The 17,706-nt window shown below is 40.9% G+C and overlaps 1 protein-coding gene and 1 non-coding gene across 3 annotated transcripts; one reads left to right on the top strand and one right to left on the bottom strand.

Moving 5' to 3' along the window:
- Positions 1-1,354: 1,354 nt before the first annotated feature.
- Positions 1,355-13,880, top strand: LOC100843426 (protein TRANSPARENT TESTA 9). 2 transcript variants are annotated; one of them, XM_010241450.3, is made up of 21 exons: positions 1,355-1,721; positions 4,174-4,225; positions 4,311-4,387; positions 4,514-4,647; positions 4,730-4,826; positions 4,914-4,971; positions 6,491-6,599; positions 6,693-6,816; positions 6,900-7,086; positions 7,169-7,479; positions 8,465-8,553; positions 8,659-8,708; positions 9,266-9,376; positions 10,606-10,668; positions 10,840-10,977; positions 11,780-11,885; positions 11,979-12,050; positions 12,137-12,183; positions 12,665-12,824; positions 12,916-13,079; positions 13,224-13,880. In XM_010241450.3, exons 1-21 carry the CDS (start codon positions 1,537-1,539, stop codon positions 13,536-13,538), a joined length of 2,649 nt encoding a protein of 882 aa, XP_010239752.1. In that variant the 5' UTR covers positions 1,355-1,536; the 3' UTR covers positions 13,539-13,880. The 2 variants fall into 2 exon arrangements, with proteins under 2 accessions (XP_010239752.1, XP_010239753.1); XM_010241451.3 differs by having other exon boundaries at positions 8,638-8,708.
- TRNAS-GCU lies at positions 5,920-6,007 on the bottom strand. The gene has a single exon. It is a non-coding gene; the product is annotated as a tRNA-Ser (tRNA).
- Positions 13,881-17,706: the final 3,826 nt, after the last annotated feature.

Genomic DNA, 17,706 nt, shown 5'->3' with positions numbered 1-17,706 from the left:
AGATTTAGTGGAAGTATCGTTCCGAAGATGAAGTCACTTGGTGATGTGAAGACTATCTTAGACCGAGTTCCGTTCCTTCTTTCCATCCTAATATTGGGAACATCTCACGGAACAACGGTACTTAACTAATTAATACTGCATTCCACACCTAATTACGAGCTAAGTTAACAACTAAGCAACATCATGAATGTGCTGATCTAAGGGACGAAAGGTGCTCCTCCCTGTGATTGACATAGGCCTACGCTTCCTCATCCCGTTGCTTGGGAATCCGATCACATCAACAGAAAAAGAAAACACGTTTTTTCGCAAGGTATGTATTTCCACCCCGCTCGTCAATGGAAAGGCAGCCCTCCCAACCTTGTAATCGTAAGCGAGCAATGCACGGGGTCCACTTCACTTTCTGCCAGCCCAGTTGGCCCGGGACGACCGTCACCACTTGAGAAGGCGGAAGGTGTCATGTGTGGCGGTTGCTGGGACTCCATAGGACATTTTTTAGATGTGTTTCGGTGAGCATTTTTTACAATGATCCACGGGTGTGATTTTATAGAAAGACAAAAAAAATCGTATTTCCACGGCCATGAGCCATGTGTGATAAGTTGACTGGCTCTGATCGGTGATCGGTAAGGCCCCGCTTGGGAGCATGGGAAATATATTCCCTCGTAACTCATTACAGGGGTATTATACTAGGCCCCCAAAATACCACTCCAATACAAAGGTATTTTCTTCAGCTCGTGTACCGTTGATTGGATCGGAGGTATTTCTCTGGGCATCCCATCGTTAGGCAGAAGGAAGCAAAAATCTCATCTTCACGCGGCAAGCCGCAGGCACCGTCGGTGACCGAGGTTGGGTAGAGGGAGCGGCGGAGGTTGCGGGAAGCCAGGAAGCTAACCTCGCCGCCGACTTGCGCCGCCGGAGCTGCTCCGGTTGCCAACGCCTCACGCCGTCGGAAGCCGTTTTGCTGCCGATGCCTCGCGCCGCCGGAATCGCTCTGATATCCGACACCCAGCGCCGTCGGAGCCGTAGCAGAACGCGTCCTGATCCTATTCTCGTCGCCGGCGGCGCGGGTTTTCTAGATCTCTCCCATCCCGACGGCGTGGTCGCCCTCTTCCTTCTCCTCCCGTTTTTCTTTTCCGGTCTTCCCACATCCGTAAATCTTCTCGCGTGTAATGGGCTAAATCCGGACGGAAAGTAAAACGAAAACGCCCAGCAAGCTGGGATTGTATTCTTTTACAGCCCAGGCTAATACCCGGTATTGCACCCGAAAACGACGTCCCAATCAGGCCCTAAAAAAGACTTCCCGTACGAAGGAAAACCGAAACGGAAAACGTACAACGTCCGCTGCACGCCTGCAGCCTCGTGTCGTCGGCCATAGCACAACCTCGCGGGAAGCCAAGCCAGCGCGACAACCAAACGACGCAACCGGGCGGCGAAAAAGATAGCGAAAACCCAGCGGAAGAGGGCGAAGAAAAAAAAGAAGTAAAAAGTGAGTTCCCGATCCTTCCCCCCAACGAGCGCCGGCGATCGCCGCCGCCGCGGATGCGATGCGCCCCCCCTCCTCCTGCTGCCGCGGCGGCACCGTGGGGCGCGCAGGGTGAGGGATCCCCGCACCACGTCGGCGCCGCCTCGTTCGACCCCCACGCCGACGCCGCTGGGCGCAGCGGATTCGCGGCCATGTGGCTGTTCTGGCGGACCAGGAACCGCTTCTCCATCGAAGAGCTCCGGTGTGTGCCCCCCTCTCTCCTTCCCAGTCTCGTTAGGTATTCGGAGGCCGCCGCTTGCAGATCTGTGCCGCTTTAACGATTGTGTAAAGTCTCGCCTCTGTTCTGTTCTGTTCTGTTCAATTCTAATCGGGTTGGGGAAAGCGGGAGGACACTTGGGCCGCCAATTGCTTCTCACTCGGGAACCAATTGCATGACCTTTGACAAGGTTCTCTCACCATTTTCAGAGTTGTTCAGCTTGGTTTAGTGCGACGGAACTGGTCCGATGATGCGTATCATTGCAACAGGAGTATAGGTAGTCATTTTTTTTAATGAATGAAGACCAAGGGAGGCTGTTAACTTATCCAAGTTAACCAAATGATGTCCTGTAGCATGGAGCTAATGTGCACTAGCTTTAAAAGATTGTGTTTCTTTAACAGTTTTCCTTGAGACTGAGAGTAAAAATATTTTCATCTATTTATTGCTTTTGCATTTGTAAATAGAGAAAAACAAGTTGGACAAATATAAAACATCTATGGAGTTATTTTTTTCTCTCACATAATTTTTAGAGCTCAGAGGATTAATGACAATAACAGATCTTTTTGTACTAGGCGATCTGCAAAGGAAGAAACATATGAAATACATACACAGATTAAGCGCACAACTAAAATTCTTATTTGTTCAGCAATATTAGTCTCCACTTGGGCATGTAAAGTTTGTTTGCTGCTATGTTCTTGTTATCAGCGACAATTGTCTCTAAATAATAATAAACCCCAGTTTTTCTGTTTGCTAATATAAGGCATGTACTTGCAGGTGAAAAGAAAGACAAATCTCACTCATATAGATAACTTGAACTTGTCTTTCTCTTCAAGTATTTGGTTACAGATTTTGTCTAGTCAATCTGCTGGAAAAAACGACCAAGTCCCTGCTTAGCAACCCTATAAAGTTCTCCATGTGTAAATAACTTACCCTCATATGCTACTGTGCACTAAAAAAACATTGAATACAACTGAATATCTTTTCCCTCTTAAAATGGTGTTTGGGTACACAGGGTGGCTTGCCTGCTAGTAAACTGGGCTAGTTGAGCAAGCTAAGCATACACATACCCAACACCAGTTTTTAATACTTCTCAGTGAGCTAAACATTAAACTATCAACATGTTCCAGTGAACGCCCGATGTATATTACAGAGATCTAAAATAACTAAATGCCGCAGGTAAAACCCAGACGACAAATCCACACATAAAACCAGCATTTCAAATTGCATCATTTGACTATAGTTTAAAGAAATTACAGATGCATATCCCCAATCATATTGCAGATTGAGCCTCTGGAAGTGCTCCTTGGAGGTTCAGAATCTGCAATATGTTATTAATTCTGCTAATTTGTTACCAGAAGCTTACAACATTCATAAAGAAAAGAATAAAATTGTGTAGGAGCAGTTTCTTTCAAAAATGCAACTCAAATCATATACATATGATTGCCCATGGACAAATTGACTGCAACTGAATCTGCATGACTTGATACGCATTTGCTCAATGTCCCATGAGAGCGGTTCAGATTGCACAGGTTCTTCATTCTGCATTCTCCATGCAGAAGTAATAAACAACACAGAAACAAAAAAAGCGCACACAGATAACATGGCAGGTCGGGCCACATCAGCAAGACAGCTGAAAAACATTCAAGAAGAATGGAGGGACAAACAGATTTCCTTGCTTCCTCCATGACCAAGGAACAAGTTCAAATGTGCTTGCCTTCAACAGGTTAGAAGGTGTAAAGTGCTCACATGGAAGGAAGATGGAAGACCACATATCCTTGAGTGGAGGGGTCGGGGAGCAACCTGCCACTGTAGCCTTTCGTCATAATGGAATAGATTAGAGGAAGAAGGTTTGCGTCAGCTACGGTGCAGAGGATGTCGGGGTTGAGGTCCCGCAGAGGAGGCATTCAAATTCATAATAGGGGGCCTGGTGTTGGCTTGGATGAGCTCAGTCGTCACTGGGAACCCAATGGAGAATCCAGGTGGTGTTGGAGGCATGGCCGCCCTACCTCCCCTTGCCGTGTCGCCTCGCCCCTCGCGGTGTCTCCCCTACCTTGTATAAGAATTGGGGGGGGGGGGGGGGCACCTACTAGTGTTCTCCGGCAAGGTTATTAGGCAAACAGTCAGTTTCAGCCCAGCAAAAAACTAGCCATCTCCTTCTGGGCTGGCATGGAAAATCTACCTGTATTTTACACCTTTTTTGTGCCAAAAACCTCACCCAAGAAGGTCCTCGATCTTATTAGGGTTTGTGTTTCTGGTTAATAATTACTGTGTACATTTGATATTTGTTGAAAACCAAAGTCCACATTTTCTTTGTGCTGCTCACTAAGTCGGAACTTCTTCATCTTGGTTCTATTCACGCTATATGTTAGAGTGTTGTTTTTTTCTTCTATTTGTGTGGTTCTTCCATATTAATCCTAAGACATGACCCCTGCTGCAGGTATCTAACAGAGCAGCTACAAAAGGTTCATGTCATTTATGAAGCTAATAAGGTAGTGCAAGCTGGCCATCCTCGTTATTTTAAGTTTTTTTTAATGAATTTTTCTGTTGATCCATTAGCTTTGATGCTTTATGAAGGATTTTGTGGTTGAAGCGTTGAGATCAATTGCGGAACTGATGATATACGGCGACCAGCACGATGCATCATTTTTCGAGTAAGTATTAGACAAAGGCACATAGTACGTGATAGCACATTTAATCGGCTATGCAGTGGAAGGTGACCAGCCTGTAGTGTAGGAACTTTGCAGGGTATCTATTTATGTAATTGAAATATGTTTCAGATTCTTCATGGAGCAGGAGATCATGGGTGAATTTGCTCGTATTCTGAGAATTTCTAAGCTATCCAGAGTGTCACTACAGCTGCTGCAGACGATGAGTATCATGATCCAAAATTTAAGAAATGAACATTCAGTTTGTAAGTTCATCAGTATTGCAGTATATTTGCTATGGTTGCAATACTGCACGGTTGAATGATCTAATCTTCCACTTTTGTACAGACTATATTTTCAGCAATGAACATATCAACTTCTTGATAACTTACTCATATGATTTTCAAATAGAGGAGATGCTATCATACTACATATCCTTTCTACGGTTTGTAATGTTATTACTTACATCATGTTTTTTTGTGGCCACTGGTTATCATTATGTGTTGGCTAACTTGATTCTTCTCTCTTGAAGGGCAATAAGTGGAAAGTTGAACAAGAACACAATTTCCTTGCTTGTGACGACAAAAAATGTATTTTTCTATTTCCTTTCACTACACATACAAATTAACAGTGTTGTGTTTCCTTGCCTTCTTCTTTGGATCATTTCTGTGTTGTGTAGAATAGGGAAAATTCCTAGCTGCCAATTCCAAACAGGCCTTCTCAGATTAAATGCTACACTCATTGAACTGAACTGCAAAATTATTTTTTTGAGCAAGCTTCAAAGCTTGACATCTCCCTGCTATGTACAAGCTACGTATAGGCAAAGCCACGAAGGCTATGTTAGATGCCAATGTCAGGTAGAACGTATCTTCCTGCCGTGCCTTCTGTTGGCCAAGATTTTGCTTCAGCTTTTTATGGTCTCCAGAAGTTTGGCAGCGTCATGGCGCCCCTGTCAAAAGTGCACCTGTTATGGTTCTTCCAAATGCAGTAAGCGGTCGATGGGATCATCTACGAGAGGCCCTTGCCCTGGCCAATAGGCGCGCCACAGTATCACGGAGGACCACCAGCTCCCGAAATCCTAAACGGCGGGTGGTTGAGCCGTTGATTTGAGCTAGGAGAGGGCTTCATGCCATGCCAGCCAGGAGAATAGGCAGGCAACCTGCAGTGATTGCATGTTTCCAAAGCCTGGTCTGTAATACCCCGACCCAGTAGTATGGTGCCACTAGTCTCACAGAGGGAGTTTAGATAGGTTTAGTCCAGCATATATATCCTTATGTTCCAACACCAGGATAACACTTTTACAGGAAGCGTGGATTAAGTAAACTGTTGGAGGGTAGAGTGCTATGCATATTCGGGCCTGCCTGGTGCCATCGTGCCTAGGGCACATTGGATGTCTGATATTCATGATCGCACATCGAGGGCCTTAGCCACAGTCCATGTTTTTGTTTTCTTTGACACAATTTGGAAGATTGTTAATATGTCATCGATGCCAGCAATCCTATTGTAATATCAAGAAAGTCCTAAATGATACGAGGGAGCGGAAAGAGAGGGATTCGAACCCTCGGTACAAAAAAATTGTACAACGGATTAGCAATCCGCCGCTTTAGTCCACTCAGCCATCTCTCCCCGTTCCAAATCGAACGGTTTCCGTGATATGATAGAAGCAAGAAATAACGATTGCAAAAAACCTTCTTTTTTCTTTCAAAAGTCTATAAAAATTATATTGCCAATTCCATTTTAGTTATATTCTTTTTTCTTAATGTTAATAAAAAAAGAAGAAAATTCTTCTTTTTTATTTTGAAAAATAGATATGGGCCGAGAGGCAATCAGATAGATTTTCTCTTTAGCGGGTATTTCCATATAGGACTTGTTATAATAAAAAAAGCAGGTTGCAGGTTATAGAAAAAAGAAAAAACGCTTTTTTTCGATTTTTTATCAAGAAAGCAAAAAGGGTTCTTATCAAACCCACAATAAAATAGGAAACAAGGATAAAGTTTCTTGGATCGTTATTTTTTAAGTATTTTTTTTAAAGTTTGTATTAGTTGAGCTAGGCTGGCTCTATAGGAACTGTAGGTTCCTTGTTACTAATTTTCTCTATGTGATATGCAGGATGAGGTCATTTCCTTTCCTTTATATGTCGAGGCTTTAAAGTTTGCTTTTCATGAGGATAGCATGATACGAGTTGCTATACGTACCTTGACACTTAATGTCTACCATGGTAGGTGGTAAGGCCTCAGTGGCATATTATAGCTCCGTTATACATGCACTTGTATTTTCTACTTTTTTACTTATCGTGCAATTCTTGTTTCAGTTGGAGATGAATCTGTTAACAGATTTGTTTCGCGTGTGCCACTATCAGATTATTTCTCTGACATGGTCAAGCATTTTCAAAAGCAATGCATTGACCTGGATAAGTTGGTTGTGCGTTCTTCACGGTAAGCTTGGTATATAATAGGTTCAGAGATGTCAACTTTTGAGAAGCAACTCTTAAGTCTTCCGTCTGTATTCTGACTTGTAGGAATGCAAGCTCCTCTGTGGCAATGGCCTCCATTGAAGATGCAATTGTGCAAATTGAAGATGCACTGTATTATTTCAGTGACGTTATGTCTTCTGGTATTCCTGATCTAGGAGATTTCATCACTGAAAATATCCTGCAACTTTTGGTATTTCGGATCGTACTCCCATCATTGCAAAGGCAGAGCACTGTGAGTATAACGAGGAATACCTTTGCACTTATATTGTTCTGACAACTAGGATAATTTCTTATGTTTCATTTCTGTTCCCTAGGAATTATTGATAAGTGTCAGTACTTCAATGTATCTGCTCTGCTGCATACTTCACATTTTTAAAGACAAGGATATGGCAAGCACTGTTGCTGCTGCTCTTTTCCATCAGCCTGATTGCCCTGATAGGAAGCAAGGGGCACCTAATGGTTGTATCTCTGGGCACGGTCATGGCATCTCTGACAACCAGGTCAGTAGTACATCTGCAGCGGATCAGACACACGAAGACAAGTTGACACCTTTGTCTTCTGCAAATTTGCAATACTTGCCTGATCATCCATCACCAAGTGATTTCTGCCAAGGCAACACTCTGAGGTATACTGTTGTTGCTGTACATGCGTATTTATTATGCAAACTCCTTAGTTGGAGTTCTTATTGGACTTGTTCCATCCAGGTTAAGTTGTGTGATATTTTCTTATTGTACTTGTTCCATACATGGTATGATATTTTCTATTTCCCCTTGTATAGTGGTGCACATAAAACATGGTGAAACATGTAATAGCCGTGGAGACTCGTTGTTTATTTAAGCCAGAGGGGTTATGAAATGAAATATAATTTCCATGCTATTATTTTCTTTTTTCTAGGAAGTCTTCTTTGAGGAGCACTATAAGAAAATGTTCGCCAAAAAATATTTTTCATAAATTCCTAATGGGTAGAAAGTTGGTACATGGTGATTAATAGGGTTATGGTTAATGGGTAGAAAGTTCTTTATTTCTATCTCATGCGAAAGAAGAGAATCCAAGGAAAAGGCGAGGACAACAAAAGGATTCCTTCCTTTTCTTAGGAATTGCTTAAAAATTAGGGCCTCCAAAATCTAATTTAATCTCCTGATTCCAATTAGCAAAGTCCTATATACAATTAGCACCGGATTTTCTAAACATTATGGCCCAATAAAATGAAAGGAAAAACAGTCCAGAAGGAGGACGAATCCCTTACATGAAAAACATTTTGTTAGGTTAAAAATTAAAATAATATAATGAACTAAACAGCAACTAGTCTATTCATATGTTCTCAGTATAGCCAATCTATATATTCATTAATATGTTGTTGGCGAACTTATAGTTTGTTTGCATGGAACCTAGGATGTCACCTTTTTGTTGCTGGAAATAGTTGTAATTATTGTAGATGTTATCGATGGGTAATTATGCTGTACCTTTTCCGTGGCTATATTGGCACTGCGATGCACATTTTCGTTATGTGGGAATACATCTAGAGCTGCTTAATTGTTTGATGTTGGTGTAATGCTTAAAGAATTTCACATTTCAGATCGTTGTATATGAGTTTATTTCCTTATTTTCAGGGAACACTTGCTATCATATATCACAGGTGGGGATAACTTCCAAGCTTTGGGTTCTTTGTGCTTATTTGCTACATTGTTGCAGACAAAAGGTATCTTTAACTGATTCTTATCTGATTATCATTATCATTGCTGCTTGGAATATATAACTATTAGAGTACATGTTGGGTTTACAGAACTTGATGAATCAATGCTAGATGCACTTGGAATTTTGCCTCAAAGAAAGCAGCATAAGAAGCTTCTATTAGTGAGTTCTCTTTACTTCCGTTTGCTTGCTATTTTGGAAATAGTGTATTCACCAGTACTGCCTTTGGAAAAACCAGCAATTTAATTACCAGGTTGATTTCTTTGGAAATAGTGTATTCACCAGTACTGCTATTGTGATGCTATTTCTGGGAGTATTTGATTCGTGTCTGTATCTGATACCAGTTTGCCTTTTGAGGGTAACCATGTATGTAGATGCCAGCTGCACACTTTTGAGTCTGTGCAAAGGTGGCTCACTGGTAACGCTACGTATTATTTGACACATGGTTGCTGGCATAGGTAGTTTATTACGGAGTAGATATCTTACAAAAGTTTCTGATTTTCTGTACCCAAACTTAAATCGGATAATGCTCATTGGTTAAAGTCACCTGTCTCACAACTTTCTGTTATTAAGTATTGGTCCTGTTTACTGTGTTTTGTTATTGGAGGATCAAAACTTTGGTGTTAACCCCATTTTGATCATCTTGGATTGTATTTCAAAACATGGTTATGGTGCTGCATTTTAATTTAATTTTCTGACACTTGTATTTTCACCTGTAGCAAGCTTTGGTTGGTGAAGATATAGCTGAAAGGCAGTTATTTGCATCCAGTAGCGGTCTTGCAGATGACAGCATCTGCAGTGATTTTGATATTTATATAAGAAAGCTTCAGGTATACTGCTGGTTCTTTCGCCAAACATTGGACATAATCATCTTTGGTTTATCTCAATCTGCTACTTTTCAGCATGTCTTTTGAGTCCACAGTGTACTACCCTGTCATATAAGAACAACCATAATTATCCTCTTGTCTCACTTACGCAAGGTGCAAAACCATGGTTTTGGGCATAAAAGCCTGCCCTTTCCATTTCCTACAAACAAAACAGTGAGTGGTCTATGAAATTAAGTTGACCTTTGAAATTTTAAGGCCATTCTCAGTGTTGTGAGAAACAAAAAGAAAAGTTTGACGCTTTTGAGTTTGAACTGTAAATTATATGGTTAACTATGTTCTTGGGAAAATGCTATTATATTAGGTGTGCTTCGATGACTGAACCCTCCACCGTCTGAGTTTTGGTGCCAGATTATTACTCAGAATGGAAAATTTAAGCTTTGTTACAGACGCTTTAAGAGCCAGACATATAGTGTATGGATACCTATGGTAACCCTGTGGCCCTCGGCTAAGCTGCAAAGGGCAGACGGGTAAACCTCTGCGACCACGAAAGAAGGCATATCTTTGAAAGTTACCTGCCTATATTAGGAAGTTATCTATCCCTCTTTGTTCCATAATTAAGGATTCTATTTGCTTCCAATTGAAGATCTCCTCTGTGCACATGAGGGTGAGCCTGTGCTCATGAGGGTGAGCCTTGCTATTCCCTTCGCTCAAACCCTATCTGATGACTTCTCGCCCCACCTCTTTCTTTTACGCTATTGGGTAGCAGTAATGCTGGTCACCCACGACGAGAGGAGCCACAATCGGAGCGCTATAGGGAGGGGAGCCGAGGCAGCTCGGACGTCAAGAGAGATGTGAAGGATCATGGTGGGTTAGGGATCTTTTCTGTATATATGTGGTTTTTCTATCCACAATATGATGCCACTTGGCAAAACTGCGGTTATGTGGAGGCCCCATGCTAAAATCAAGGTCGCGTCAAGGGTTGCTTTTCACCACTTTGTTGTTGTCACTTGTCACATCCACTAATCCACCCGCAGAAGATAAGTGTAGTCGCAGGACACTCTATCCAGGAACATGTGCTTATTTGTTTTTTATCAGATGGGTACTATAATGTATTAAAATTGGTTTTAGAAGTGGGGCACTAAGAATATATTTTTATCATATTCCATCTGTATTCTTTCAGTGATTATATTCTTCTCGTTAATATAACTACTATTCTTTATCTTTTTCCACAGAACAAATATGGGCTACAGTGTTTTCATCCACGACAAATGACTTCCAAAGTTCATAGATATCAGGTTTACTTGTTGAACTTTGTACATACACATTACCAAATTCAGTTACCTCTGGAGTATACTTTTCAAAAAGGAAAACTAATTATCCTTTTTTTCTCCAGTTTTTCTTGTTTAGCTCACTATGATTCAAGAACAGACTAATTCAACCTTTTCTGCACACTGATTGTTTTGTAGGTGCTCGATGCATTGGTTGCCCTTTTCTGCAGGTCTAATATAAATGCAGATGTTCGCTTAGTTGGTGGCTGGCTTTTTAGACAACTGCTGCCTCATGGGGAGGAAGAGTTTACTACGTTTCATTTAAAACGGCTAAAGGTACTCATAGTGCATTATTATTCCTTTGATATTGTCGATGGGGGTTCAGAGATAGTAGTGTCTCCTTCCTAAATCCTAATGGTATGTTCTTGTGTGCGCCTGTGTGTTTGTATGATTCTATAATTGGCACATAGTAGTCTCATAGGTTAGGGTGTCTGGTTTCACGGAACTTGTGAATTCTTGCTTGTTTTTGGTCCAGGCTTTGGAGTAACATCGTCTGCTGGTGCTAATTTTTCTCACTGTCTTCTAATGTTAATACTAATGCTTGATTCAGTTGACATATTGAAAATCTAACGAAAACATAAATTGAAGGTGGGAGTAAGAGTTAATTTCTTGCAAGATGATTGTTTTGTAGTATTTGCATCCCCCACCTTGTCCACACATGTATAGAGATGACCATGTCCACGAGTACTAGAAAAGTGAGAGTTTTCAGAGCTAGGATCGACTCTGGTAGACCACCTCTTCATTAGGACCATCGTTGATTCGGTGGACTATATTTAAATGCTTATCACCTTGCTCAGTCTGGTCAAGTTACTGAACCAGACTTTGCCTGCCAGCAGTCCTAATCTAGATATTCTCAAACTCTTTCATTTGCACAACTTCCCTACGTACTGAACAATAATTGAAATCCATCATGTGTATGGATTATGCCTTTCTCATATGTGGTTGGAATTGCATAGTCTTTGGTCCAACCATGTCATGGCTGAAACCATTGATATATTTGAACCAGCCAGATCAGTTGTGTTGATATGTTACATGCTTTTGTTTGTGCCATGCTGATGATATGGCTTGCTTCTTGTAGGCTTCACACAAGGATTGCAGTGCAAAGCTTTTGGAAGAATCTGGAGGATGCTGGTGTGATTTGCTTCTTCCTATCGTTAGAGAAGCTTGGAAGAATTGCAAGAAAGGTGGATTTCAATTTTGAGTTGAAGTTCTGTATTTTTATGTGTGTTGCAAATGAGAACTGTCCTAATACTCTCTATTTTTTTCTTTGGAGTTAGCAATTGAGGCATCTTCACCACCAAAAGGATCCAAGTCTATTATTTCACCCTTGGATCCTTGCTCACTCGGAGGTCGGAACTCATTGATCATGCTAACTTAATTTGTATTTTAGAACTATGGACGTACATTGTAATTATTTATAAACTTTGTATCACAGGTGATTCTTCTGTTGCTATCGCGGAGAGAATCTATGAGATGGTTAAGGTATTGGCTTGATCTTCCCTGGACCTGTTCATATTATAAAGTTGTTTAATCCCAACTGTTAAGCTTGACTAGTGGATTAGTTTTCTTTACATCAAGAGAATATGTAGTGACACAAAAATGCCCTTATTTTGTTTGCAAAAATTATTTTTAACTTGGTGTGCTCGTGCTTACCAAAACATTATTCATGCATGGTAATTGTACTTGTGAATAAAAAGTATGTAGGATCGCTTGACCAGCTTGTTGGTTCTATTGCTGTTGATGGGTTGTACTAGTGTCATGCGTTCTCTCGGAACAGAGCATAACCTTAGAATAATTGCATTTTGCCATAGCTGTAATAACAATACAGTCAGTGTTGGAACAGAGCATATTGGCTCTCAGTGTTATATTGTTGCGTTGGTAGCTGCTGCTGTCCCAATGCCGGCACTATTATCTAATATGCTCCGTATCTAGTAAGCATTCTCACTGTGATGATAATTTTCAGGGTTTTGTGCTACAGCATCAAGTTATACTCTTCTGTCTTGGAGAAACTCTCACTGATCAGCCACCCACTTACTCTCCAGTGGATCTGCCTGTAAATAAGCGAGCAAATGCAGCAGGTCTCGATGGTTCAGTGCCCAAGCCTGGACTTGAAGTCAACTTAGGTCCGAGTTTACTTGAAATTTGTATGTTTATTTGTACCTTAATCCCTCTATATTTGTGATACATTGGATGTTGGTGATGCTATTCTTGCAGTTAATGCGGTTCCTTGTCGGATAGCGTTCGAGAGGGGCAAAGAACGCCACTTCTGCTTTTTAGCTCTATCTAATGGATCCTCTGGGTGGATTCTTCTTTTAGAAGAATTACCTCTCAAACAAAATGGAATTGTTCGCGTCACTGCTCCCTTGGCTGGATCTGATGTATGTATTTGAATTTATCATGGCATAGAATACCTTGCTTAGTTACCCTGTCGAAGCTATCCACATACTTATTATTAGCATTAAGACAACACTTATTTGTTGTGAGTAACACATCTGATGCAGAAATTCTTGGCCTTTTTTCAGCCAAGAACAGACGAAAAACATCCGAAGTGGCTGCATTTACGAATTCGTCCTTCAACCGTTCCTTTTTTGGATCCAGAAAAATTTAAAGGGAAGGCAAAGAAGTATCTTGTTGATGGGAGGTGGACCCTTGCTTTTAGAGATGAACAAGCTTGCATGGCAGCAGAGGCTATGGTTATGGAAGAGATGAAACTCCAGCAAGAAGCTGTTGCGAAACAGCTCAAGCCATTGGTTGAACTTGACATGCCCGAGGATGGATTGCAGCATCCTCAGCCTTCCCAACAAACCCTTTCTGATGACAGCCCATGTCTGAATTAAAAGTTTCATCACATATACTGTTGAATTAAGAAATGGTGGCATCAGATCTAGTTTCCTCGGGCTTAGTAAGTCGCCATGCCCTGTATATTACATCGGCAGACTAGAGAGATCTTGTTAACACACTGTAGAGTTTCAACCCTTTTGATGTGAGTTAGCTCCATAGGATTCTTTGTACAATAGTATGAACCTGTCCCTTGTAATTTTATACATATCACAAACCATTCTTTCATAGGCTTAAGGGCAAAGTTGGGCTTTCGATGTAAACTTATTGTTCCAAGTAGCCTTCCAACAATACTGTTGTTAAAACAAGCAATAATATTGGAGCCTTTTCATGATTTTCTATTTGCCAAAGGCACTGTTAATGAAAGAGATTGTAAAATATAGAAAATGCTGTATACGCATTGTGTCATCAAAAATTGACACTCTATATTATTGTTGAGAATAATTAGTTATGATCAATCATTAGTTAATTAGGCATTTAACCTTGAAACCGTTCACGTCCTAATTTTTCTAAAACTTAGGACATCAATGCATGTATTGGTGTCCCTTCTCTTTGTATATATATGAACATCATTCAATGGAAAGATCACACAATCATTCATTCTCATTCATTTCACAACACGGTATCACGCACGCTAGACTCTGCCATTACAGAGCAAGAATAGAGCGAGAAGAATCACAGAACAAGAACAGAGAAGAAGAAAGGTGAGAAAAAGATGGCAATCTACGGTCTGCCCCCGATCTTCACTAATCTCTTCGAGTTCCTATGCCACGGAGCACTTCACCGCCGGCGAACTTACCTTGGCCGTCGCCGCTGGACCAAAGGACCTCGGCGGCCTCGTCGCCGCTGGACCAAAGGACCTCGGCGGCCTCGTCGCCGCTGGACTCGTCGTCGCTGGACTCCCCCAAGAATGGCGTCTGCACCAGAACCGCCGGTTATGCCGCTCTACTCGCCAACGGACGGCGTGTACTGTCCGGTCCACGGGTACGGCCCGTGCCCGACAAGGGACGGCGCGACGCCGCCGCTCCCATCGCCAACTCCGGCAGAAACGATCTTCATCGTCAAGGAGGAGCCCCAGACCGACGACGACTAATCGACCAAACAACTTCAAAGGCAAGTAAAAGGGCAACAAGAAAAACAAGCCACGTGTACAGGAAAAGGGGAAAGGCACTTTCAAACCACAATACGACAAATCTAAAGTTTGTCAGAAATGTGGGTGCTACAAGCATATTACAAAGAAATGCCGTACCCCTCGTCATTTGGTAGATCTGTAGGACGCAAGCAACATGCTCATCAAGGACCAAGATTTGAATCACACTTCAATTTCCAATCCGACAATTCCAAGGAAGCCGGTTGTTCGTCAAGCAACAACCCGACAATCCGATCGTCTGAGGATCTAATGAGCATGGAAAACATGATCATTGAATTTAGTTCTAATGATATGTTTGGAGACCTAAACTAGTTCACCTACCTCCGAAATAGATATTATCTATATTTACGTTCCTAAGTATTGTTGTAAATAAATTATAGTGATCGTTGTCATCTATATTGTAATATTACTTTATTGTATCAGCACTTTGGTACCTACATATTTGACATATGTATTGTAAATTACGATATTGTATTATCAATTTAATACATAAATAAATTTGTATGTATTCTATATATCTATTAAGAATGATATTAAAATTCTTCCTTTTCCATATATAGTTTCTACGGAAATCAATCCAAAATGGACGAAGAACTTTGCCTTGTGGACAGCGCCACCACAAACACTATACTTAGGGAAACAAAATATTTTCAAACCCTTACTAAAACGCAAGGGAATATTTTGACAATCGCTGGACGCGATACATTAATTGTTGGCTCTGGACGTGCCATCATCACACTTCCTATGGTTACACAAGTAATAATCGAGGACGCTTTATTGTATCCCGATTCAACTCATACTCTAATAAGTTATAGGGATATCCGTCAAAATGGGATTCATATTGAAACCCACGATGACAATAATGAGGAATTTCTTCTATTTACAAAAAGTAACGGATATGGCAAACAAATTCTTGAAATTTTTTCTTCTTTATCGTCCGGATTGTACTATACATACATAAAACCTGTAGCCCATGTTACGTATAAAATAATTTTTCAGAATGTCAATACATTCCAGACTTGGCATGATTGCCTTGGTCACCCCGGTATCGGGATGATACGGAAAATTATTAATAATTCTGTTGGTCATAATCTTAATTAATTTTTTTTTCCCCAAAATCTCCTGATTTTGTATGCACAGCATGTGCACAAGGCAAGCTCATTTTAAGACCTTCTTATTTTAAAATATAAGCGGGACCACTCCAATTCCTTGAACGAATTCAAGGAGATATTTGTGGCCCTATCCAACCATTGTCTGGACCATTTAGGTATTTCATGGTCTTAATTGACGCATCTATGAGATGGTCTAATGTGTGTCTACTTTCCACACGTAATCATGCATTCGCAAAGATAATGAGCCAAGTAACTAAATTAAAAGCTCATTATCCGGAACATCGAATTAAAACAATTCAGACAATGCCGCTGAATTCTCCTCACGCGTCTTCAATGATTATTGCATGGCATTAGGAAACGAAGTTCAGCACTCAGTCCCATATGTCCACATACAAAATGGTTTGGCCGAATCTTTTATTAAGAGAATTAAGTTTATTGCAAGACCTTTATTACAGAATTGTAATTTACCAATAACTTGTTGGGGTCATGCGGTTATACATGCCGCTGATTTAATTCAATTGCGACCAATTGCATATCATACTACTTCTCCCCTTCAATTAGTACATGGAAATCCACCAAGTATTTCCCATCTGCGAAAATTCGGTTACGCTACATACGTACCAATCTCACCACCACAACGTACATCAATGGGACCACATAGAAAATAGGGGATTTATGTGGGGTATAAATCACCGTCAATTATCAAGTACCTACAACCTCTCACAGGGGATCTATTCACTGCCCGATACGCTGATTGCATTTTTAATGAGGATCATTTCCCGGCATTAGGGAGAGAACTAAAGTAACAAAAATAAGAATGCCCGGAAATCAACTGGAATGTCCACCGCCTCAGATCCACGTACTCAAGAAACTGAACAACAGGTTCAGAAAATTATAAATTTGCAACATATTGCAAACAATTTACCAGACGCATTTGTTAATTACAAAGGTGTAACTAAATCCTATAATCCTACAAAGAACGTACCCGAAAGAGTGGAGGTACCTATAAAATCTACTCAACCTCCTGCACCTACCGTTCAAAGGAAGAGGGGGAGAAGTACGACAACTAAAAAGGATCTAGCTTCCAGCAAGCAACAAAAGGAACAAACGAAGGCAAAGAAAACAGAAGAATAAACCTTCTGAACCTCTTTCTACAACAACAAATGTGAGTCAACATTTGATTGACCGAGATCAATTGGGTAATATACACCCAGTGGATAACCAACATCCACAACCCAGCTCAATAGTGCACTCAATTATTGATGCTGGGACATCGGAAAATCTGGACCTAACCGCAACGGGAAATCACGAACAATCACCAAAGGTAAACGAAATTTTCACAAATTACTTAGACACTGGAGAAATATACAATAGAAAGACTACGTTTGTCGACACTTATTTCTCTACTAAGATTGCGAACAACCTTTAAATGATCATGATCCAAAGACCATAGCCGAGTGTGAAAAACGCTCCGACTAACCTAAATGGAAGGATGCAATTCAAGCAGAAATAGCCTCGCTCAATAAAAGGAAGGTATTTACAGAAGTAATAAGTGTCGACAATGTTTTCCCAGTGGGATTCAAATGGGTTTTTGTCCAGAAAAGGAACGAAAACAATGAGGTGGTGAGATACAAAGCAAGACTAGTAGCACAAGGGTTCACGCAGAGACCCGACATTGATTTTAATGAAACATATTTTCCGGTTATGAGTGGAATTACATTCTGATATTTAATCTCATTGTCTGTTCAAAATCGTCTTTCTATGCAGTTGATGGACGTCATGACTGCATATCTTTATGGGTCATTTGATTCGGACATTTACATGAAGGTTCCCGATGGAATCCAAATTCCGAATACTAACGCAAGACGCAACATGTATTGTGTAAAGTTGAATAAATCTTTATAC

Source organism: Brachypodium distachyon, chromosome 5 (genome assembly GCF_000005505.3).
Source record: "Brachypodium distachyon strain Bd21 chromosome 5, Brachypodium_distachyon_v3.0, whole genome shotgun sequence".
Taxonomy (NCBI): domain Eukaryota; kingdom Viridiplantae; phylum Streptophyta; class Magnoliopsida; order Poales; family Poaceae; genus Brachypodium; species Brachypodium distachyon.
Note: the sequence above shows the minus strand (reverse complement) of the source record. Positions and strands in the feature narration are given on the sequence as shown.